Source organism: Lepidochelys kempii, chromosome 1 (genome assembly GCF_965140265.1).
Source record: "Lepidochelys kempii isolate rLepKem1 chromosome 1, rLepKem1.hap2, whole genome shotgun sequence".
Taxonomy (NCBI): domain Eukaryota; kingdom Metazoa; phylum Chordata; order Testudines; family Cheloniidae; genus Lepidochelys; species Lepidochelys kempii.
The window spans coordinates 45,537,789-45,563,543 of record NC_133256.1 but is presented as its reverse complement, the minus strand read 5'-3'; the positions used below and the strand labels follow the sequence as shown (position 1 = coordinate 45,563,543).

At 43.2% G+C, this 25,755-nt stretch overlaps 1 protein-coding gene across 11 annotated transcripts in view; it reads right to left on the bottom strand.

The window, feature by feature from the left end:
* The window catches only part of MTUS2 (microtubule associated scaffold protein 2), a 502,826-nt gene that overhangs the window by 125,723 nt on the left and 351,348 nt on the right, over positions 1 to 25,755 (bottom strand). For 9 of the 11 annotated variants that reach the window (XR_012158528.1, XM_073340921.1, XM_073340891.1 and 6 more), the window contains one exon: positions 13,386 to 13,547. The exons of the other annotated variants lie outside the window; for them this stretch is intronic. Coding sequence is in view for 8 of the 9 variants with exons in the window: in XM_073340921.1 (XP_073197022.1) it covers positions 13,386 to 13,547 (162 nt within the window). In the remaining variant the exon portion in view is untranslated. The remainder of the gene's footprint in view (positions 1 to 13,385; positions 13,548 to 25,755) is intronic. 11 annotated transcript variants of the gene reach the window in all.

The following is a 25,755-nucleotide window of genomic DNA, read 5'->3' as shown; positions in this document are numbered from 1 at the left end:
ATGGCGAAGTACCCGAACATCTTATAAAGAGAACATTGTCGCAATTAACCAGTGGATAAGTTTCCGCCCTACATCTCCAGACACACAGAAGTTTTTATTTCTTTTCCCCCACTGCCCTCCCCATCCTCTTCTTTGTTGCTGGCTTTATTCTGGCTGTGAAGAAGCTAATTCAAAGAATTGCAATTGTACTTTACTGTGATATGGTGAGATCTGTGAGTATACTGGGCTCCTGTCCATCACACTGATTGCACTTTAGATCCTGCACTGCTTATTTACGATCTACCAGTACCTGTGGAAGTGTGGAGATGCTGTTTACATTGTAGTTGCAACAGAAACATCTTTCTTTGGTTAATTCAGTTTTCAGAGCAATGCTTGTTGTCATTACTTCACTAGGCAAGCAGAGAAAACCCAACTACTTGTGAATTTCTCATTGATGCTGTCATTTACACTCAAATTATGCACCTTCTTAGAGAGGGACAGCAGGAATTTGTCCATGAGGAGAATACAAAGTAAAAAGAATAATCAGGCAGAAATAGTTATTCCATCAAAAAGTATGTGCATAGAACAGAAAATCCTTCCACTCCCTAAAGATTTAAAATGCATTTTTTCTTTTTATGTTCAAATGTATAACGATCCCTCACCTCCTCACGTGTGTAATTCCTGCTGGCTGCTGTGGGAGTCTCACACTCAAAGGCTATGGTCTGTCTACACTTTCGACTTACATTGGTATAACTATGTTGCTCAGGGGTGTGAAACATCCACACACACCACACAACATAGTTATACCAACCTAACCCCTGGTGTAGACAGCACTAGATGGCAGGAGAGCTTCTCCTGTCAACATACCTTCCGCCTCTCAGGGAGGTGGATACAACGCCAAGGGGAGAGCTCTCTCCCCTCAGTGCAGAGCGTCTTCATTAAAGCACTACAGTGGTGCAACTGCATCAAGGCAGCTGTGCCAATGCAGCATTTTACAAGTGTAGACCTGCCCTATGTCTTTGTTGCAGCGTTAACTTGAGTTATCTACACTCAAATTACTCCTCTCAAGTTAGCCTAGTTGAAGTGAGAGTGGCCACACTGTGAAGTAACCCTGGAGTTGCTGCGTCTATATGTTTGCACTGGTGCTGTACTCACTCGTGTGTGGCACTAACACGTCTGAGGGCACATCTAATTGTTTTTAGTGCTGCACGAAGCTGAGTCGCTTATGAATTATTTCCCAGTGAATCCTGAGGGAACTTGTCTGACCTTTCTGGGCACAAAGGGAATTGTGGGAAAGCACTGGCAGTCTAGCGGCACTTGAGTGGCACTAGTTTATGGCCATAATACACAGTGGTCATGTTAGCAGCTGATGAGTCGCTCTAACTTGAACTGGAACTATACCCTGGTGGGCCAGCCAACTTGAGTTAACAGCAACACCACACTTAAGGGTTTTAGTGTGCGGATGGGACTTGAGTTAGAGGCTACACTTGAGTTATAACTTGAACTTGCATTGAAGACAAGCCCAAACCACTTGCAAGAATGAGACCACAAATGGGTGAAAAACTGCTTGCACACATTCTTAGAATACTTCCTCTTGCAGGTGTCCCTGCATATTCAGAGATGTACGGTAGAAAATCCAGTATTTATGTGGCTCGTAGACCATACATGACAATTACCCCTATTGAAAAAGACAATCCATTAAAAAAAAAAATTAAGGGATGGCTCTGAACTACAAAGTTAGCTTCCAGATCAGAACTTCTCAAAGCTCAAAGGTGCATGGCTCTAGGGTTTAAAACAAAATAGAAATGAAATGTTAATCATTTTTCCACTGCATTCCTCAAGACAACTCTCCTAGGCTAATGTATTTCAGTGGATTTAAAGGATGTGTCCCAGTTTTCCTACTCAAATGAATTCTTTTTTTTAATCTTTCATACATTGCCAGGTATGCAAAAATGAAAGAGGTCCAGTAATGCAATGCACAAAAAGCAACGTACAAAAAGATTAATTAAACCAAATTAAATGTATTGCTTTCACAGACCGATAGAAAAGCAATCAGTTCATGTCATCAAAACAGTTTGCATGACAATGATCTTCTATTGTTATTGTCCCATGCTAGGTCCCCCCCCTTCCCCGCTTTTTTTAACTGCCTGAATCACTGTAGAGCAGCAGCTATAGGAGCCCATTTGCGTTAATTCAAGGAGATCTATCCCCTGTAGTCCAATTTAGTTGACAAGCAGATTTAGTGAAATACCAGTAATATAATCTCTCTTGAACTTACTATTTTTAATGAGAATTTACTGTTCAGGTGGTCCTTTTTCAGGTAGAATCTAACACATGAAAGGTTTCACACGATGCTTGCTGGTTATTTTTTTCTCATTAATACATTTGGACGTGTGCTTTCACAAATAAAATCCCACTTAGAATGGTTATAATGATGTACGTTTTCAAAATATCCAAACATTTCAAATCTCACCTCGTAACCCTCTCCCTCAGAAATGTTTTGCATTAAAATTAATGCCAACCTTTGTGCAAGACTCTTCCCCTCCCCCTACATTATTTAAAGTGATGCTGCAGTATATAATTTATATAACGTTTGTGTTGCTATATTTTAACTCTGCCTGTGCAGTGTTCCAAGCTTTATTTGGCTTTAGTAATGGAGGTGGGTTGCACAGGAGCCTTAAGAAATAAATATATTTATAATAACTGCTACAAGGCTTGGTCCTACAAACACTTAGTGAGTAACTTTTACTTATGTGAACAGGCCCAATGGGGAGGGGGGATTTTTCACCCCGCTTTTAAATCCCCATGTGGAGAGGACACTCTGGATGTAGATCTGCTGCCCTTTGGCCCTCTCCGCCCCAAAAGAGCTGCTCAGCTGCCACCACAACACCACCATCCCTCTGCCAGACTCTGTGGAGGCTTTTCCATTGGTTCAAGGATCCACAAATGGAACGGGAGCAAGCACTGGCTAGAAGACACATCATCCCCACACAGGCCAAGGAGAGGATTACCTGTGAAAGGCAATACAGCCAGCTGGATGGAGCTGTCTCATCGTCCCCATGGATCCTGCACAATGAGCATCCTCCTTTAAGTGGAGTCCTGGGGGCAGCTGTGGCCAGGTGAGGCATGGTAAATAGGTTCCCCAGGAGCATTCTACATAGGGGTCCTGCAGCCTGTTCTGTGAAAGGGGAACCTTCCGATGGAATGATGGGGAAACATCCACAAAGGAATCCGTGTGGAGTTTTCTTCACCATTCTAGGGGCTTTGCTGCACCCTTTGACTTTAGTGGCACTGCTCAGGTGAGCGATGAATGGAGCTTGTAGTTTGTACCTAAATGCAAGAGTCCAACAACAACATCACATTATTTTTCTATGGCTAGAAAATCACCCTGCCTTTAAAGATGATGTCAAGTGATGGTTAAAAGTCCCTCATGCCAGAAATGTGAATTCCTCTTCAGTCTATAGAGGTTTATCTTCTAGACAGAGCTGATCTTTTCACCTGATGCTCATCACTGGACGCCCCACATGGAGGAGCCCCTCCTCTCCTTAGGTGCAGCCTTCTGAGCATTTGCCCAACTTGTCTCTCTGCAAGGGCTGGGAAAAAAATCCTATCCCTCACTCCATTTGATCTGGTCTGATGGTGTATCTGTTCTGCAGGAACTTGGAAATACCACTGAGATGGAAGCTAGACCTATTTCCAACCAACCCTCCACATAGGTATTTTCCTCCAGTTCCAGACCATATTAGGAGACCAATAACAGACAGGGTCAGGGTCACATATCCACTGACTCCTTGGATAGCCCTCTTCCTTCTTGGGATGATATCCTAATCTGAGAAGAGGTTAGTCTTGCTTGAATGTGAATCACTTCCCCTTTCACCCTCCAAAGCTCTCGCAGGTTCCTGACAGGCATGTCTACACTACAAAATTATGTCAACTTAATTTACATCAGCATACAGCCACCACAGTGATTAAATTGCTTCTGTGTGGGTACACTTGGCTCCTCACGTCGGTGATGCACGTCCTCACCAGGAGTTCTTGTATTGATTGTATTATCAGTGTGGGGCATTATGGGATGGCTCCTAAAAGCCAGCAACAATCAACATAACCAATGAAGTGTCTATACTGACACTGCATCAACGTAATTACACTGACCGTGACTCTATGCCACTGGGGGTGGGGGTGTTATTAAGTCAGCGTAGAGAGGCACTTATGTCAGCGGGAGACAAATTTAAGTGAAGATACTTCCACAGCGAGCTCGACGCACAGCAGCTTACTTCGACTTAACTGTGCAGTGTAGACCAGGCCAAAGACTGCATATCTTGATCACTGTTAAATGTCTTGTTAGGGAGGACTGGGATGGACAGACTTCAGTAAATGAAGGAGATCTATGCTAAAGTCTAAACCTGGGGTCAGCAACCTTTGAGCAGTGGCGTGCCAAGTCTTCATTAATTTAAGGTTTCGCGTGCCCGTAATAAAGTTTACATTTACAGGGGCCCCCCAACAGAACCCCAGACTGGCAGCGGGATGAGTGGTGCCCACAGCCAGGACCCCAGCTGGCAGGGGCCGGCGGCCAGAACCCCAGACCAGCAGCCCAGGCGGCAGATGGAACCCCAGACCGGCAGCACACTGAGCCACTCAGCCTGCTGCCGCTCTGGGGTTCTGTCCGCCAGCCCCTGCCAGCCGTGGTCCTGGCTGCTGGCCCGGCTCAGCCCGGGGTTCCGTCCATCCAGGCCGGCAGCGGGCTGAATGGGGCCAGCAGCCAGGAACCTGGCTGGCAGCAAAGTGCCACTAAAAATCAGCTCACGTGCCGCCTTTGGCATGCGTGCCGCAGGTTGCCGACCCCTGGTCTAGACCTTCTGAGATTTATTGTAGATGCTCTGACTCTAACCTTAAATACGCTGTATAAGGGCAGCTGCCTCCTGCTCACCCTCTTTGAGCATGTCTACCCTGCAAAAAAAGACCTGCATCAGCAAGACTCGGAGCCCAGGCCAACTGACTTAGGCTTGAGGGAGGCTAAAAATAGCAGCATAGCTGCCCCCACTTGGGCTGGAACTCGGGCTTGCTCCAGTTCGAGTGGGAATGTCTACACTGCTATTTTTAGCCCTGTAGTGCCACTTGCCCTGGGCTCTGAAACTCACTGCCATGGGGTTTGTTTTTGCAGTGTAGACGTGCCCTGCCTCTGTTTCCTCTCTTCAGTCTTTCTCGCAGCTAACTGCCCCTGTACTCAGGGCTGGTTTAATAACAGAGGGAGCTGAACACAATCCGCAGGCTCCCAAAATCAAGTCTATCGCCACAACACAAAAGTTCATGCTCAGCTCTGGCTCTGCTACCATACACAGCGCTATCCTTTTGTCCCTGTCTGCTCCTCTCAAAGCTGCCACTGCCAGCCCTTTCTCAGCTCCTGGCTCTGGCTTGCTTCTCCTGCCAGACTCTCCCTGTTCGGAGGGAGAAGGCAGCACATGTACTCTTAGGGTGACCAGATGTCCCGATTTTATAAGGACCATCCTGATATTTGGGGCTTTGTCTTATCTAGGCGCCTATTACCCCCCACCCCCAGTCCCAATTTTTCAGACTTGCTGTCTGGTCACTCTATGTATTGCCCTTCTACAGAGAGCAACTCCTGGGTGGCTGGGAGAGAGGGGAGTTCTGCCTCACCCTACAGTACAGGGCTTCTGGTCCCAGGCCCTTAAAGGAACAGTCTCCTGGGTTTTTCTCATTCAACTACTAATTCCCTAGGACCGCTTCCTCTCTTCCAGCTTTGGACCTTTCATGAGCCTTTGTTCCAATGTTCCTGGAACGGTGTCTTTGTGACATGTAATGGGATATGCTGCCCTTTAAGCCTAGAGGGGGCCCAGTGTCAGTGCAACTGCATCTATAGTCTGCCTCTGTGGTCCACCAAGGGCTCCCACTTTAGCCTTCTGGCTCTCAACCATCCCTTCCTTCCCGACTCATTACTGGCTGCTGGATGTCACTTTATCTCTGGCTTGGAGCACCGGTAAGGGTTCTTTTAGTGATGAGGTTGGCATTCTCCCTTACCATTTCTCCTAGAAATTACTTTTCTCATCTTTATGACATGTCAGTGACTGAAAGTGAGAGGGTGGGATAGATTATTCTTTAATGACTTCTTCCAACATTTTTAAACACTGATTTCACCTCTGCATTCCCCTATCCTTTTTAGTCTGCCATTCTTTGATGTCCATTGATAAATGAGGTGAAGCTACAGTGCCAATGCAGATTTGCCCAGAGCAGAATTTCAGCCACGCTAGCCATTATTCTTTGCACTTTGCAATGTCTCAATGTGGCATAAACACTTTGAAACTTCAGACTGTCTCTGGACTATAGGACGTCCTTTTGAAGGATAGCCTTTTCAGTCTGCATTTAGACACCCAGACACTTTCCTCTGTCAAGTTTAAAATATCAAACCTGACACAACAGCAAAGACCATTTGTAATAAAGCTTTGTTTGTCTGGGACCAGAAAACCCCAAAGTAATATGAACCCTCCACTTTCCTCTTTCCCCTTCTAGGTCATCTTTAGCATTTTCCTCCCAATTTAATAAAGAATTTAATTTCACAAAGGTCTTTTAGTGCTTTATCATTTAGGAGACGGGAAGAACTGACAAGAAGATGCTTAAGTGCACTGAACAAAGAGAAGTGCCAATAACTAAGAACATAAAAGGAGGAGACTACCTTGTAGGTGGCTCCATATTGCATAAGGATCTAGACAGCATGCATAGATTCTGGTATGGGAGCTAGAATCAGACTTGTGCTAAAGTACTTGTATTTCTCAGTCCTTTGTTTATTTTGTCCTCTGTCTCCATAAAATATTTAGCATTGTGAGGAACCGGAATACTGTTCTCATAAAAAGAAATGTATGACCAGTGCATAGATGCACCTGCTGGTACTTTGGCTCTTACAAACATAAAATAAGACAACTAAACTGCACATATTTGCTTTTGCTCCTGCCCATGTTACGTACTATAACAGCAACATACAGCACCTGCCAACTGCAACTGTTTAGCAGGGTCTGTTTCTATCTTTTTGCAAAATGTAGCTGGTTTTTTTCCCCACTTTGCACATTTATTTTGCTTCAGAAATAAAACAGGGGAAAGAGTTAATTGTTTGAACTGTACTGCCTTGCCTAATTTAGAATATAAAATCTTTAGGGTAGAGATAGTGGGTTCAACCCACTGTTGTATCCAGTCTTTTCTGGATGCAACCAGAAGTGGGGGAGCTGGTTTAGGCTCCCTGGTCTGGGGCGGGGAGGGGTCAGGGAAGCGACTGTGGAGCCCCGAGCAGTTTAGAGCAGCATCAGGGCTGCTCTATGCTATACCTAGACTGCACCAGCCTCTAATGGGCCACCTGGCAGTTGGGGATTGCCAGAGTGCAACACATTCCTCTTATGTAGGGGAAATCCCCAGCTGGATTTCCCCAGCACCCCAAGGTGCTTGATTATCATACACATTGTGAAGAGAGGGGTAACTTTGGATGGGCTATTACCAGCAGGAGAGTGAGTTTGTGTGTGTGGGGGGGGTGGGGGCAGAGAGTGAGAAAACCTGGATTTGTGCTGGAAATGGCCCAACTTGATGATCACTTTAGATAAGCTATTACCAGCAGGACAGTGGGGTGGGAGGAGGTATTGTTTTATGGTCTCTGTGTGTATATAATGTCTTCTGCAGTTTCCACGGTATGCATCCGATGAAGTGAGCTGTAGCTCACGAAAGCTCATGCTCAAATAAATTGGTTAGTCTCTAAGGTGCCACAAGTACTCCTTTTCAGTTGCACAGTTATCTGTGTCTAAGACCTTGTGTCCATGGCGCAGTGTGATTGACTGCACTATGGAAGTGCTGCTCAACATTAACCACAGTAAGTCTGTCCTTCAGGGAGAGAAAGCAGTGAGGGAGATGGATAACGGATTGATTTTGAGCTGGGTAATGGTGGCGACTGATTTGGGCACGTACTGTTGATGAGGGCAATTGGTCTAACTTCACAAATGCAGTAAACACACTAAGAAATCTGTGATCTATAGCTAGGCATTCAGATACCACAGAATATGCTCCAAGGAGAAAGTCTGGGATATACACCTTAACACACTTAAAACCAGTTTCACCAGACCAGGACATGCCACCAGAGAAGTAGAATGCATCATGGAACAGACCACCCAAATATCCCAAGAAAATCTGCTTCAGTACAGAATTAATTCCGCCCCCCCCCGCACCCCTAGTTGTCACCTACCACCCCACACGGGAACCCATACGAGGTATCATCAAACAGTTACAACCCATAGTTGATGGGGACCACATCCTGAAAGAATTATTTTCTGAACCCCCTTTTCTGGGCTTCAAACAACCCCCCAGTTCATCACCTCATCATCAGAAGCAAGCTCCCCAGAGACCAGAACATACCAGCTCAAGGCAGCACCAGACCCTGTCAGGACAACAGATGCAAAACCTGTAAACATATCTCCATTGCTATGATGATCAACACCCCCACAATACACCTTTCAAGATCCATAGGTCCTGCAACATGCCTATCACAATATGCGATATGTGAAGGTGCACCCCATAAGGCTTTATGAAAATATGCTTATGAATGTATATATGACATAACTGGAATATGTTTTATGCTACATATGCCATGTAACATATCTCTGTAAAGGTTATGATCTACTGAATATATTCATCCTATTTTTATGCATGTGTCATTGTTGTATTTGAAGTTATGAATATTGGCTGTATACTTGTTTGATTTTAAATAGCCTTAGTAAGGCATTTGGTCAGCTTCTTTAGAAAGGAATTTGCAAGTTAAGAGCCCAGTCAAGAAGCACTTAACAGGCAATGGATCTTGGAAGGCTCCAATCCACATAAGTCTACATGAGGACGTTCAAGCTAGCATGTGAACTGTGGCTGCTACCTGTAAGTTCTGAGTCATGCATGAGCATGTGACTTGCCCATGTGACTCCAAAACTCCATCTTGGAGCTGAAATTCTACACAGGAGAGAGGGGTATCCACCCACAAGAGAAAGTCTATTTAAACCCCTGGGAGACCCCTCCATTTTGTCTTCAGCTGGCTCAAGAGATAGCCTCTCCACCCCCAAGAATACCAGAAAGAGACTGGGACAAAGGACAGTAACTACAGGGGGCGTGAGTGATTGCTGGACCCAAATTAGAAGGAGACTAATCTGTAAAAGGAAGCTTACTGGAACTCCTCTGAGGGTGAGGTTTTATCTGTATTCAGTTTTCTTACTGTATTAAACATAGACTTGCATGTTTTATTTATTTATTTATTTTATTTTGCTTGGTAATTCACTTTGTTCTGTCTGTTACTACTTGGAACCACTTAAATCCTACTTTCTGTATTTAATAAAATCACTTTTTACTTATTAATTAACCCAAAGTATGTATTAATACCCAGGGCGGGGGGGGGAACAATCATGCATACCTCTCTATCAGTGTTATAGAGGGCGAACAACTTATGCGTTTACCCTGTATAAGCTTTATACAAGGTAAAACGGATTTATTTGGGGTTTGGACCCCATTGGGAGTTGGGCATCTGAGTGTTAAAGACAGGAACACTTCTTAAGCTGCTTTCAGTTTAAGCCTACAGCTGTTAGGGGACGTGGTTCAGACCTGGGTCTGGGTTTGCAGCAGGCTAGCGGGTCTGGCTTAAACCAGGCAGGGCACTGAAGTCCCAAGCTGGGAGGGCAAGAAAGCCGTGGCAGAAGTAGTCTTGGCACATCAGTTGACAGCCCCCAGGGGGTTTCTGTGATCCAACCCGTCACAAGATATACCTCATACAGTGCACTAAATGCCCCAATAACTACTATGTGGGTGAAACCAGACAATCACTATGCTCTTGAATAAGCTCACACAGAAAAATAATAAAAGACAAAAACACAGTATCACCTATGGGGGAACACTTTTCACAAAGCAATCTCTCTATATGTGACCACTCAGGCCCCATCCTCAAAGGAAACCTGCACAACATCTTCAAAAGACAAACCCGGGAGCTTAAATTCATAACACTAAAAATCATGGACTGAATAGAGACACTGGATTTAAAGCGTATTACAACAATCTATAACCCACTAATACCCCTCCCATGTTTTTTCTTCTTCATCCCCCCCACTCCCACGACTGGGGAGGTGTTAACTGGCCACTTCCCCTTGAATGGTCTCTTGAAATATGTGTTAACTATTTATGCTAAACAATCTGTTCCACCTTGTATTTAGCTGTGACATCCTGAGTACCTTTCCCAGAGTTCTGTGTAAGCTTGAAAGCTCATCTCTTTCACAAACAGAAGTTTTCTCCAATAAAAGATACGACCCCACCCAACTTGTCTCTCTGATGGAAATTAAAGATTTTTGGTGAACTGGTGCTCCATATTTTTCACATATAATCTCAAATGCCTTGAATAGTCAAAGTACTTAACCACATGCTTAACTTTAAGCATGTGCTTAAGTCATATTGATTCCAATGGGACATAAGTAGATGTGCTTCGCTGAATCAGGGCCAAAATCTGCAGGACAGGGATTCTAATATAAGTAACAATCTCTGCTATTAGGCCTAGACCGTTATCGTTAATCCAGGCAAAATGGACATTCCCACATGCATAAAGGGTATTTCCTATTTTGGCCGTGATGGATTATAATATTTAGCTCTTATATAAGATCATGTTATAAAAGAGATGGCCCAATCAAGCCATATTTCCCAAAGGAAAATACGAAATGGGCAATGCTCATTTTGTCCTTCTGAGCCAATGTCCATTCCAAGCAGACAGATAACAGGGAGTCAGGTTTAGGGATTCGTTTTGTCATGTCCTCATACTGCTTCCTAACACATCCATGCACATACCATTGCCTAATCATTGCACTCCGCCAGGTCACTGGAAGAGCATTCACACTCAAGTAGCTGGCATCACAGGAGATGCTTCGTATTTTGAGGCTCTCTGCCGCAGCCAGAGGTATTGGGGCCAGTGATATAACCCCAGATGATCATCACTTCTCTAGACCAGACCCACGCCAGTGCACTATTGATTAAGGGAAGTCCAGGGTTGATCTGCACTGGGTGGTAGGTGCTCGACTGGTGGGAGCCAGAGCACACAGCTACAGGGTCGTTCTCTACTCTTGTTTGCCATAACTGAACCTTTGTTGGGTGACAATGTTTTGTGTTTAATGGTGGCAAGAAAACTTTGTTGTGACTTCAGTTGACTCAGCATTGGTGTTGTGTAGCCGAGCGGATGTCTTGGATCTGTGCATTGCTTTGTGCGTTTGACTCTACAAGCAACTACCCAGCACATATCAGGAGGAGCAATACCTGAGAGGATGAAGAGGCTGTGACATGGGTAGGCTTAAGGCATCCTGTAATATAGCAGCAAGCAGTGTTAACAGATGGAAGAAGGTATAGGGAAGGAAGAAGCAGAGGGATCAGAAAATCAATGGAGAGTCTTAGCAGAGGTGGGAGCCCAACAGTGGGAAGTCAGTGAGGCATCTTTTCCTTGGGAGGCAACAGGGAAATCAGTAAGGAGTTCAAGGGACAAGAGTGCAGTGAGCAATGAGAAGTATGATCTGTCCAGAAGCAGAGGCAGGAGTGGGAGCAGGGGAGCCATTAGAGAATCTCCCACCTCCAATTTCCGGTTGGGTGTGAGCAAAGCAAGCTGCACTGAACAACTGCTTGGCTTCGGAGAAAGGCTTTTTTTGTCCAGTTGATGTAGAATAAATCCAGTACACTTCAAGTGGAATTAGCTCACATTAGCTGCGTTACACCATCAAAATATACCATCCTAAGAATGTTTAACTGGCTGGAACATTAAGTTTGCTTTCATCCCCAGGAAAGCTTTTGGGATAAAGATGCTGAAAACTCCAGGCCTGGTCTGTCCATATGCATTTGTTCACTGCCATAGATTTGGGGTTACTTTGACTCAGCTACACCCTCATAATGGCTTGGATCAAATACATCCTCAAAATTACAAAATATGACCCAGAGCCTGTAAACCCTCATTCTGACATGCTGCTTCATTGGTATCATTGTCCTATGAGCAAGGATTACTCCTGTGAGTAAGGGATTTCAGGGCTAGTCTCTAAGCTGAGGTACTTTCAGAAAGATGAGAAATAGGTTCATCTGAAGAAGAGCTCTGTACTAGCTGCAACTTAATGTGAAACATTTAGATGAACAAAGACTAAAGAAAAAGAAATATCCACCTGTGAGTTAAATAACAAGAAAATGTTACCAGTGAGTATATACTTACCCGCCCCCTCAATTTATTTGCCTAGAAATGTGAATCATTTAAGGCCAGATGCTGATACCTATACTCTGGTTTAGTAACCCCACTGACTTTAGGGGGTTACTCATGAAGTAAGGTACTATTCAGCATGAGAAAGGGCATCATAATATTAAAAGTTAATCATGTAGGGTCTGATTCTTTCACCCATACACTCACTGAGCAGCTTCTTTCTATGCAAGGAGTCCCAGTGAGGTCATTGTATGAACCATGACAATCTTTTTTTCCAATTTCTTATGCAAAAATATTGATGCCTTTGAATTAAAAAGAAAGAAGAGTCATCAGTATTACCGTGATACATGGATTATTTCATTGGAAAGCTGACGACATATAGTAGAAAAAACACTTTGATAAAGAAGCTTATGCCTTTTCTTTTTTATTTCTAAAATGTGGCTAATTCCTGCTTTGAGCATTTTGAGACTTGATCAAACATTTAATTCACATTTATATATAAAGAAATTATATTTTAAGAACATGCTCTTCTGCTCGTTCCCTCCTCACTCATGAAATTCTTCTGGGTTAAGGCCTGTACTGTTAGGGAGACTAGGAGTGGTTGTAGGCCTGTTTGAAGAAATCAGTCTTGATGGATTTGAAGGAGGATTTAGTTACAGGGAGGATTTGGAAACAGAATTCCCAGGACTTTTTACCCTGGTTGATTTCTTTTTTTCCTTTCCCTCCCTCAAGTGAAAATGTCATGAGTTCCTTGGTGTTGGAATGCCATGTCGTTGTCCTTGGAAATATAATTCACAATGAATTATCTTCTCAAAGGAAGCGTTCAGTCTCTAGAGAAGTTTCATGTCTTCAAAAGGCCATTTTGTGGGTATTTTAATGAACATGAATACTGTACACAGCGAACCTGTGGCATGTGCAGCCAGCAGCAATAAAAGCCTTGAACTCCAGAGATTCTTAAGTTTGCAAAATGAGACTACCGCTGTGTCACTAACAGTGGTTCAAATAGACTATGGCACCTTACTGGCAAATGGAATCAAAATCAGATCAGTTTTGGTAATATGTCTCAGAGCCATGTGAAAGGTAACCACACAAGAAATAAAGTATATTAGTAATATTATTTAAACAGAACTTAGGTAATGCAGACGGCGACTTGAATACACAAGCTTGAAAAACTTACCAGCAGGTGTTATGGTAGTTTTTGGTGCTGGAAGTAAACTCCTGCGGGGAGTTGCTGTGCTGGTTGATACCTGCAGTGCAGTCCTACTGGTCCCCTTGGGTAAATCTTTAGAAGGCACAGATGCCTTAGGAGGGGTTTGCTCTTCACTGCCAAAGTTTGAACCTGCAGGAGGCCAAAATTGCACTAATTATAACTTCATAAAAAATGTATGCAAGTTCTGGAGCATAGACTGAGCTCATGTTTACAATTATAAGCTATAAAGGCATATTCTCCTCATTACTCAGACTGACTCTTACATGTATATTTCTCCCAATCCCACCGGTTATTCACAGGTAAAGGGTTCCCAATACTGGATTTCTACTATGTTAAGTCTAGGCTGCTTTTAGGGCCTTTTTCTGACAGCACTTACTACCGGCCTCCTTAGTGCTTACTACTGTGAGCATTTTTGCTTGACTACTGTCCATGGAACCACCGATGGCAGTAAGCACTGCCTCTGGTATGTAAGATCAGGGCCAGAAGGCTTAGCACCTTGCAGAATCAAGTCCTTAATCAGCTAGGGTTTGTTACAATCAATTCTTCTGATCTTATACAGAAATTTGAATGATAACATGAAAAGAAAAATCTGCTTTAATCAGCACATACTTTTCAATCATATTCTCATACTTAATCTAAGGTTGCCAAGGTTTCCATTTGATACAAACCTTTCAAAACCCCTGTACGTGTTCACTTGGCTTTCCTGTATTTGCCACCTAAGAAATAATCACATCCTATGCTCCTTGCAGATATAAGGAAATCAGTTTTTTTCTACATTTAAAAAAGAAACAGTGGAGTGTCTTCTTATCTATTAAGTAGAAAGCCTAAGCGGAGTGAGAGATTACAGCAGGTTTGGACTTGAACATTTGCAGGAATATGAAGCATTTGCTTGAAAAATGAGCACAGACACTGGCAAGAAAGATACAGAATTTCACAGAAAGACTATCATTTTTTATTTTCATTATTTTAAACAGAGAGGAATAAAATGCTATTTAGGTATGGCCTGGAGGGAAATGATAACATTATTAAAATAGCTAGCATGCCAAAGTCCTCAGTCTTTTTAAGATGTAGGCTTCTATTCATGCATAAAGAGACTTTTAATTTTCTTTCTGAACATCTTAGGATCTGTTATAAAAAAGGTGCACGTTTCAAAAAGAAAAGCACCTTTTCTGATAAAAGGAAAAACTGTATCACCCAGCTTTGAAAAAATACCTTAAGGTTTGCTGTCCCTTCCGTGCCGGTCTTAAGTTAAAGGAATGTGCCTAAAGTCTACATTAATTGCTACAAACACATTTAAAAGACAAGGTGGGTGAGGTAATATCTTTTATTGGACCTCAGAGCTCTTCTTCAGGTCTGGGAAAGATAGAAGGAGCTCTGTGTAGCTCGAAAGCTGGTCTCTCTCACCAACAGAAGTTGGTCCAATAAAAGATATTACCTCTCGCGCCTTGTCTCTCTAATATCCTGGGACTGACACAGCTGCAACTACCCTGCATACTACAAACTCATTTGACCTTTATTCAAATAACAAGCTACATTAAAAATTCAAATTAAACCATCTACTGTATTTGAATGGGAGCAGAAAAACCACAAGCATGTATCATCCTAACACTGCCATGCACATAACACCCCAAATGCATTACACAGTTGTGTTGCTTCAGAATTACAGGGATTTTTCACCAGTTTAACAAAGGTTAAAGGTTATGGAGCTAATTCTCTGCTGGTAGAATTCCATGGACTTGAATGAAGTTAGACCACCAGGAAATTTGGCCCAACCTATGTAATGTCCACTGCAGTTGTGCATGCTGAAGGCTCTCCTGGATGTTAGTGATATTTTATTGGTCATGCTCTCATTTGATCATTTAACCACGTGCTGCTAAAATTATTAACTGTTCTTTGAAATGTGCTCACACAGCTGATCTGGGATGATTTTTTTAAAGTATAGGAGCTGTCTTCAAGAGGAAATATTTCTTGTTATTTGCAGAGATATACACATCAAATGTCCTTTTATTTAAACCTCATATGCCTCTCTTTTATTCTCTTATGTGAAATTTATTATACAGAGAATATTTCAATTTAGAAATCTGGCTAGCTTCCAGCAGGGAAGCAATTCTTCTGTCTGAAGCATGAGGTGTCGGGGAAGCTATATAATCTCTTCTGAGAGAGATCTTGCATTACAAATAAATAAATAAATTCAGTTTTTTAGTATGAAGTGCAGCTGGCAACAAAAAGCCTTGCCCTTTGAAACACAACAGAAGAGGGCCAATAATTAAAGAATCATTACAGGCTGAATGGAAAGCCACCTGAAATGTGATGTGATCATATAGCAGGTATCCAGAAATGCCCAGTACCTGGAGAGTGATGTTAAAGCCTATGGTCATTTCCTGTCACATACACTGTGTTGCTGATAATAGAACAGAAGAGGAACAAATACTCTCAGAATTTTTTAAATTATTTGTTCCGTTATTCATCTTTTAATAAGGAGATATTGACTTCTTGAAGATGTCAAGTTTGAATAGCAAGATTTATAGATCCAAGAGGTACCACGCTAAGGTCAGTGTTTTACTTAAGGGACAATATATCTCATCTTTTTGTTCACCCAAATATGAAGTCTATACACATGTGAATGTGTGTGGGAATACATGTGTGCACACAGACACACGTATGTTTACATAATCTCAAGGCTGTTCCCGCTGATGTCACTGGGGACAGGATTGGGCCCTCATTGTTCCAATCAGTCGAGCAGCAGGGCTGGAATTCCAGCTAGCTACATACATTTCTGGAATTTTTCTTTTCTTTTAAGCTAACATTCTGAAGCAGAGAGTAAATTAAAACCCACTATTCCTCACCTCCTGAGAGGAGAATAATAGTTTCAATTAACTCAGTGCAGCTACTTACCTCTCGGAAGCAAATTAGGTAACGTGATGACTCCTCACTTAACAATTTTCTGTCAGTCATGACAGCACTTTTCCATCTATGGCCCTGTAGCGGGGTAGTCACCCGCTCCTGCATTAAAAGGCTTAAAACAGCCTGGGGAGAGGCTGTGGCAGGGAAGGAAAAGTGGGGCTGACTGGGAGAAGCAGCCTCAACTGGGGGCCATGCCCCAATCAGCCCGCAGCTGGCTTAATCAGGGCCCAGCTGGCCCTTATAAGAGGGCAGTGGGCCAGGAGCAGACAGAGTCTCCTCTAGCTGTGGAAGGGGACGGGCCTGGCTGCTGGGGAGCGTACCAGGGTACCTGAGGTGAAGCAGGGCTGGGGAAGGCAAGAGGAGCTGGGAGGCTCCAGACTGGAAAAGCCCCAGGCTGCAGGCCTGGCAAACGGCCTAAGCCAGGGTACTGGGATTGCAAAAGAGCAGCCCATGGGTAGGCAGAGGTAGCAGGTCCAACCCCCCCTTGCCTATGATGACTGGCTTATACAGACTGCAGTCGGCCCCAGTGAAAGGGGGCTAGATGGTGACTGGCAATAGCCCATAGGCTGAGGCAAGGTGGGGATAGAGGGTGGGAGGTTCCCCAGGAGGGGAGATCCAAATCTGTGGGGTATTGCCTGGAGGGGCAGCTCCCCAGGCAAAAGGGTACCGGGGTCTGGGAGGGACACAGGGGCCAGCGATGGCGAGACACTGGCAGAGGGCGCTCCAGAGCTGGTAAAAAGAGCTAATTCCTAGACAGCCAGCAGGAGGCGCCGCTGGGTGAGTCTGCACCCTGTTACAGGCCCATGAGTGACTCAATATTATTTGCTCTCTTAAAATCTACCTATTCCTTATTTTTTTTAACTAAAAAGAATATACAGAAACAGCAAGATGAGCAGATGCATGAAAGGAGTTTCCACGGGATTACATTGCTGTAACCTCCATTCTTCCTTGCCCACTCCTCTTTATACTTTGCCCTCAATTGTTGTGTCATGTGTAAAACTTAAGTCATGTCTACACTTAAAAGCTTACGTGGAACAGCTGTATCGATACAGCTGAGCTCTCCCGTTGACATAATAAAACCAGCTCAGTGAGTGGCAATAGCTATGTTGGCCAAAGGGGGCCTAGGATACACTCAATGAAGCCATGCCAGGTGCATAAGTATAACCAGTTTTATTGCCAAAGTATAAGACGCTTCCCAGCCTTCATGCATTACTAAATACATGCTTTTCAGCAAGCAAGCAAGAATCAATGCTTATGCCCCTTCTGCTACAGACAGTCCCAGACCCTCCTGCCTTGTCCTTGAGGGCTCGTAGCAGGTGCTGCTCCAGTGTGGGGAATTCCTGGGCACCCACAAGGCCTAGGTCCGCAGGGAAGACTGTTCATCTAAAGCAATTCGCATAGCTTCTTTTATCACCACCTCTTTCTCGGGGGCGGAGGGGGGGGGCGAATTCACCCACAAGCAGGCTCTGGCAGGAGAGACTGTTGCTTCCTAGTCCCAACAGCGGGAGACGCTCTCCTGGTTTTTTCACACCCCTGAGCGACAAAAGTTTTCCCGACATAAGTGCTAATGCTAACATAAGCTGACATAAGTGCTCGTGGAGACACGGCCTTAGAGCCTAAGCTCTTCTGTGAAGCACCTGGCGCATCTCATGGGTGCTATAAAAGAAACAAATACACATATATTGTTCTTAATAACACTTCCTGAGTATTAACAACCAGCTGAGTGGCTGAGGGCCTTCTGCTACACTCCTGGTTATCGACTCCTTACTGCAGGTTGTTGATCCCCAAGGATTCCTTCTTCCCTTTCTGTGGAAAAACATGTGGAAAAGGAACAGATTTGTGAGCCATGGCTGCACCCCACCCATCCTCTACACTGTAGGGCATGTAGAGATATGGAAAGGCCAGAGGTGGGCCAAGTATTGTAGGCTAGGGATTTAAATGAAATGGTGAATCAAAAACAGGTTCCCAGCCCGATACACAGACAACAGGCTGTGCACCTCACAGCTCACTACTCTCATCCTGGTGGCACAGTTAGCAGGTTGGTTAGATGTCTGTTAGCCTTTAAAAGAGGCAAGTTTTTTTGCACATACCAGTAGTTCCTAATTTTTTAAATTTAACAAATACCAAATGAAAAAAATTAAAAAGCACGAATAGTTACACACAGTTTTTAGGCAAAAAAGTCAGTGGGAATTTTTAAAAATCCTTTGTTTAACTTGAAAGAAATTCAATCATTTTGCCAAGGGAACATGTCACTTTGCACACATGTTAAGTATGAGCAGAGTTCCATTCTTGAACGGTAAACAGTACAGAAGATTTTGACACAGAAGATTTTGCATGCAAGACTGGCCAATGGCGAGTGGGCTAGCATAGTGACAGCTTTCTTTATCTCTATTTGTTAGTGTCCTACAGTTTCTTTCTGTCAGAGAACTTGAGCAGGCTCTGTCAAAAAGAGGCCTGTGTCTGGCAATATTTTGAACTTTTTTGTTTTACTGATAAATAAAACATGAAAGGGGACAAGAGCATTTGGAGCCAGTCCTCTTCTATGGCTCAGTGTCTCATGAGCTGCAACGTGAAGCCTCTTAAATTGAGTAAGTTTCTGGATCTTCACAGCAGATCAAGCATCAAACTGTTTTGGCAGTGAGATGGGAAATGTTAGTTACCTACTGCAGCTATAATCACACCCACGAGGGAAACAAAGAGAATGCATCTGCATACATGTATGTTCAGTGAAGCTCTCACATTCATCCAGAGCAGTACCTGAGACCTTTCTGTTTTCAAGTTTCACAGACACTACTTGATGTCAAGTTTAAAAACAATAAAAAGTATTTCTAGTTGTTATAGGCAGGATACCACATAATAAATAGTAACACTACTTAGCAGTTGTCATCCACGTATCTCAAAGTTCTTTAAAAATAGGGAAAATGAGGCACAAAGGGGTCAAGTGACTTGCTCAAATTCACACAGCAGGTCAAGGCAGAGATGACTATAGAGAGCAGAGAAAAAGCATGATCATCAGAATGATTTAAAGATGAACATTCACCTGCAACATTTTGGCCTGATTTTCTATCTGGGCTTTATCAGGTTACACTTTGGTGCCCACAGTTTTGCTACAACAAATATTTGTAGGTGCAGTTTTGCATCTATGATTATTTGTGGGTGTAGCTCAGGTCATTTAAGCACTTCATTTGTGGACCCAGTCTGGTGCTTAGATGCTCTACTGACCTAAGTTGTACCTGCAAATAATTACAAGTAGAATAATGGTGGTTAGCTTTGGAAAATCTAGCCTTCTCCTCCCAATGAAAGGTATGTCTGCAGTGTTACTGGATCAGAACCAGGATGTCCTCTGAGACTTCACAAGTAAATAACAGTGTCAAACTGTGCAGATGTGAAAATGAAAAAAGCAAGACTCAAACCATTGAGACCACGTCAGAGAACAACAAATGGTTGTACTGTGACATGCTGCATAACTCAATGGGAAGGACAATACTTCCTATCCAGTAACGATGGTCCCTAGGAACAACATAATAAGGTTTCAAAGATTACAGAAAAGATGTTATGATAACTTACAGTCAATGTCTGGTGCTCTGAGTAATACTCTGAGCAGGAAAATCCCTAAACCATTGTCAATAAGCCAGTGACATTTAAAGCAAAAATACAAGCAACATATTTCACCAGCTTAGATCATTTTCCTGTACTTTAATTATTAAACTGCCTACTTTAGTTGTGATTTCTTCCCGATACCTTGGCAATCAATTTGTATACTTTAATGATAAGCTGCATAATGAGTCAGTTCACTTTCATATTGCATTAATTTCACAGTCTTCTTTTCAGTTCAGTCTTGTTTAATTATTGATGCATACAATTCCTTTTACACATCCACTTTCATACTTTTCCACTTGATCTGAAGCTATTTAATTGATCAAGAAACATAATATGAATGAATGCTAGTCCGTAAGGGTTACTATGCTGGCACAAGATTACCATTATAGAATGGATTATTAGTCCAGCTAATTCACCTTTGCTAGCAGCCAGTATCTGATATTTCAGAAAAAGGTGCAAATCCCACAATGCATCAGGCCAGCTGTGTAATGGATCATTGAGAGTAGTGATGAGGTGACAGATTTCCAATCTAGCACATGATCAGTTCATACCAAGAGGCATGAGGATTGATATTCATAGTATTTTCTTTATCCTAGTTGAAATTTTTTTTATTATTGCACTTTATTTTACTGACTTCAAAGTGTACTTTTGTTCCACATTAAACCGAACTAACATTTTACCAATGCAACTGTATAATATAATTACTGTAGTATAATGTTTGTCTACAGATATTCACACACACACACAGGTAGGAATTTTAAAAAGAGCACAACGTTGAAAATTAGAATCTGATTTTCAAAAGAGCTCAACCTATTTAGGCACCAAATAAGGAACCAAATTTTCAAAAGCTCTCACTCAGCACATGCTGTCACAACGGGGTGCTGAGCGCACTTGAAAACCTAGTGCTAATTTTGGTTCCTAAATTGGAGCTGAGTTTTTTGAAAATTTAGGCCCAGTTGGGGCTCCTGAACAATTGGAAATCTGATCTTGGCCCCACATTAATAAAACATATCACAATTTAATCTGAAAAGTCTGGTATGTTTCTAAACCATTGAAATGCAAGACAACAAGAGAAACACTTTCAGCTACTCTATTTCTCTTTTACATGTGTACGTTTATATCTTTTATTTGGCTTTCACAACACAGACCTACACAGAAATAAAGAAGGAAAAACATCGACCATATGTATCAAATGCTGATCCTGCAAATTGGTTTGTGCAGATGGACCTCTGCACCTGCACAGACCATCTTGCAGGATTGGGGCCTTTCTTTGATGGAAATTGTAAAGCCCGCAAATAGTTCAGTAATGAGAGTGGTGTAAGTTGACCTAATGATTGTTTTAGCTCCATACAGAATCACAGACTTTAAGGTCAGAAGGGACCATTATGATCATCTAGTCTGACCTCCTGGACAACACCAGTCACGGAATCTCACCCACCAACTCCTGTAACAAACCCCTAACTTATGTCTGAGCTATTGAAGTCCTCAAATCATGGTTTGAAGACTTCAAGGTGCAGAAAATCCTCCAGCAAGTGACCCGTGCCCCATGCTGCAGAGGAAGGCAAAAAACCCCCAGGGCCTCTGCCAATCTGCCCTGGGGGAAAATTCCTTCCCGACCCCAAATATGGCGATCAGCTAAACCCTGAGCATGTGGGCAAGACTCACCAGCCAGACACCCAGGAAAGAATTCTCTGTAGTAACTCAGATCCCACCCCATCTAACATCCCATCACAGGCCATTGGGCATATCAGGGGTTCTCAAACTGGGGGTTGGGACCCCTCAGGTGGTCGCCAGGTTATTACCTGGGGGGTCACGAGCTGTCAGCCTCCACCCCAAACCCCACTTTGCCTCCAGCATTTATAATGGTGTTAAATATATAAAAAAGTATTTTTAATTTATTAGGGGGGTTGCACTCAGAGGCTTGCTCTGTGAAAGGGGTCACCACTACAAAAGCTAGAGAACCACTAAACAGATGGTGTCTGGGGGTACTGTAGACCATAAGGCCAGTTTGCTAGTTTGCTATATGGCATAATGTGTTTTCTTTATTGGTTTGATTCATATTATTTTGTTATTATATCCTAGTATTATTGAGTCATCTTATTTTCTTGAGTTTTGTTTATGTTGAATTCCAGTATATACTATTCATAATAGCTATTCATGGTTATTCATGGCTGTAACGCAAGCAACCTACAGGCATATATCTGGTTCGATTAGCTAGAGCAAGTCAGTATGAGTGTTTGTAACCTTTGGCATAGATAAATGGCCTACCGGTTACCTCTCTTCACTTTGGGGAACTGAATGGGGGAACCGAACAAAGAACTGAACATGTTTATCATCGGTCTGGAACAGACCGGTAACCACAGGGCACACTGCAGAACGTGGAAGTCATAAGTAAGGCCAAGGGTAACGGTTTCAGGCATGAGATAATCGATATTAATACATAAGAATATATGCCATAACATGTTAACCTATAGAGTAAGTGTACCCGAAGATTCATTTGGATGAGGAAATAAGATTTCCAGAGACGAGGCTGGTCCTCTGTCTCCTACTACCAGGTCTTCAGGGAAGGGTGTGAGGACACTAGCTTAAGTACTGTTTTAGAATAGAGATGTTACCACCAGGGGTCATAGAATGGTATTACTTCTTTGTGACTCGGTGTTCAATATATTGTTCTTTCATTCATATTAATAAAGATCTTATCAGTTTGGTATTGTCTTCAGTGTAAGTGTCCTTGCCGCACAACCTGAGAGTCCTCTCACGATATTGAACTCTCTGTGTTCTCTAACCCTGTAGCCTGAATTGGGACAAGAACCTAAAATATCTCCTGATCAGATCAGTGGCGAGCCATAGTAAACAAGCCCATACATTCAGGTCTACAATGCCTTTGCCAGCCAGCACCCTCTCCTGGCTGCGGGTAGTATAATGGCAACTCTGCCTCAGTTTCCCCGCTCCAGCAACAAGTCATTTAGCCCTGTGCTGGGTAGCTTCCCTCCATCTGGCTGGGTCATTTACACTCTGTTTTCTTCTAAGGCAATAGAGTCGGCAAGAAAAGGAGCCCAATGACCCTAATGAAGAGTTGATAATATCAGACCCCTGCAGAGTCCTGACCCCCTTCGCTCCAAAGGGGGTACCTATCTTCTTTGCTAGGGATCGTATGGAAACCAGGCCTGCCCACTCCTCTGGGGTCCAGCCAGGGAACCTGTGTTAAGCAGCTGGGACCAGTTCCTTACATTCCCTTGCTGCCTCCTAGGGCTGCTTCCTACCTTGTCTCTCTGGAGGTCTTTTCCAGGCTCATATTCTCCAGTTCTCCCTCTCTGACTTCCTAACCAGCTTCCTGCCTGTTTGCTACTGAAAGAATCTCATCTGAGTAGTCCCTCAGTCACTCTGGCATTCACTCCTCTCCTTTGATCACAGATCCATAGATTACAAGGCCAGAAGGGACCACTGTGATCATCTAGTCTTACCTCCTGTATAGCACAGGCCACAGAACTTCCCCAAAATAATTCCTAGGGCAGATCATTTAGAAAAGCATCCAATCTTGATTTTAAAATCGCCAGTGATGGAGAATCTACCACAACCCTTGATAAATTGTTCCAATGGTCAATTATTCTCACAGTTAAAAATGTACACTTCATTTCTAGTCTAAATTTATTTAGCTTCAGCTTCCAACCATTGGATCCTGTTATACCTTTCTCTACTAGATTGAAGAGCTCATTATTAAATATTTCTTCCCCATGTAATTACTAATAGACAGTAATCAAGTCACCCCTTCACCCTTGAGTCTATCAATATACGGCCTGTTTTCTAATCCTTTAATCATTCTCGTGGCTCTTCTATGAACCCTCTCAAATTTATCATTGTGGACACCAGAACTGGACACAGTTTTTCAGCAGTGGTTGCACCAGTGCCAAATACAGAGGTAAAATAACCTTTCTACTCCTACTCAAGATTCCTCTGTTTATGTATCCAAGGCTCGCATTAGCCCCTTTGGCCACAGCATCACACTAGGAGCTCATGTTCAGCTGATTACCCACCATGACTCCTACATCTTTTTCAGAGTCACTGCTTCCCAGGATAAAGTCCCCCATTATGTAAGTATGGCCTACATCCTTTGTTCCTAGATGTATACATTTACAATGAGCCATTTTAAGTAACATTGTTTGCTGTAGCCCATTTTACCAAGCAATCCAAATCTGCAGCCCTCTTTTTGCCCAGCAGTTGCTGACCAAGCAATTACCAGCAGCTAAGGAAACAGCTAGCCTACTTGTTAACCTCTTGGTGGCTGTGGTACAATGGGGTCTATAGCCCATGGCAGATGGGTCTAAGACCAAACCCCAACCTAAACATACTAAAGGTTTTTTGGGCACTGAGTTTTTGAAATCTAGATCCAAATTTTGAGGCTTGGGCCCATCTCCGGTGTCCTTCTTATGTATTTGTTTAGTAAAAATGCAGCCAGTGCTGATGCAGTGCTGTGCACCAATATGGTATTTTAATTTTTGAGCTTGCCTTACCTATTAAACTATATCTTTCAGTAGATACAGTGTCACCTGTTTTGCTAAATGAGCTTTATACTTGAGTGGAGTTACATGCTGCCACTACTGAATTGTTACAAACATTGCTGACCAAGGTGAGTATTTCATTACTTAGTAAAATTTCTATGTACTTTGGTGGTAGAGATGCATACAACTTGCTGACCATACAGCAGAGTTCTATAACACATTTAATTTGGGCTCATTTACATAATTGGCAAAACAAAGTCACATCTGGCACGTAATAAAATCAACTTAATACTTTACAGAAGAGCTTTAAAATTCAAGTGGCACATTTAACGGAACTTACACATTTTGTAAAAGGGCCTGCTTTTTAGAAACTATTCCCACTGTTGTTCTACTTGGGATGTTGCTGGGTGACGTTCAGATGACATTGGTTGTGCTGTGGTCCATAACAGGCAGACCATAAAATTGTAGAATCATAGAAATGTTAAGAGTAACAAGAAGGGTTTCTTCAAGTATGTTAGCAACAAGAAAGTCAAGGAAAGTGTGGGCCCCTTACTGAATGAGGGAGGCAACCTAGTGACAGAGGATGTGGAAAAAGCTAATGTACTCAATGCTTTTTTTGCCTCTGTCTTCACGAACAAGGTCAGCTCCCAGACTACTGCACTGGGCAGCACAGCATGGGCAGGAGATGACCAGCCCTCTGTGGAGAAAGAAGTGGTTTGGGACTATTTAGAAAAGCTGGATGAGCACAAGTCAATGGGGCCGGATGCGCTGCATCCGAGAGTGCTAAAGGAGTTGGTGGATGTGACTGCAGAGCCATTGGCCATTATCTTTGAAAACTCATGGCGATCGGGGGAGGTCCCGGACGACTGGGAAAAGGCTAATGTAGTACCCATCTTTAAAAAAGGGAAGAAGGAGGATCCGGGGAACTACAGGCCAGTCAGCCTCACCACAGTCCCTGGAAAAATCATGGAGCAGGTCCTCAAGGAATCAATTCTGAAGCACTTAGAGGAGAGGAAAGTGATCAGGAACAGTCAGCATGGATCCACCAAGGGAAAATCATGCCTGACTAATCTAATTGCCTTCTATGATGCGATAACTGGCTCTGTGGATGAGGGGAAAACGGTGGACGTGTTGTTCCTTGACTTTAGCAAAGCTTTTGACACGGTCTCCCACAGTATTCTTGCCAGTAAGTTAAAGAAGTATGAGCTGGATGAATGGATGATAAGGTGGATAGAAAGCTGGCTAGATTGTCGGGCTCAACGGGTAGTGATCAATGGCTTCATGTCTAGTTGACAGCCAGTATCAAGTGGAGTGCCCCAAGGGTCGGTCCTCGG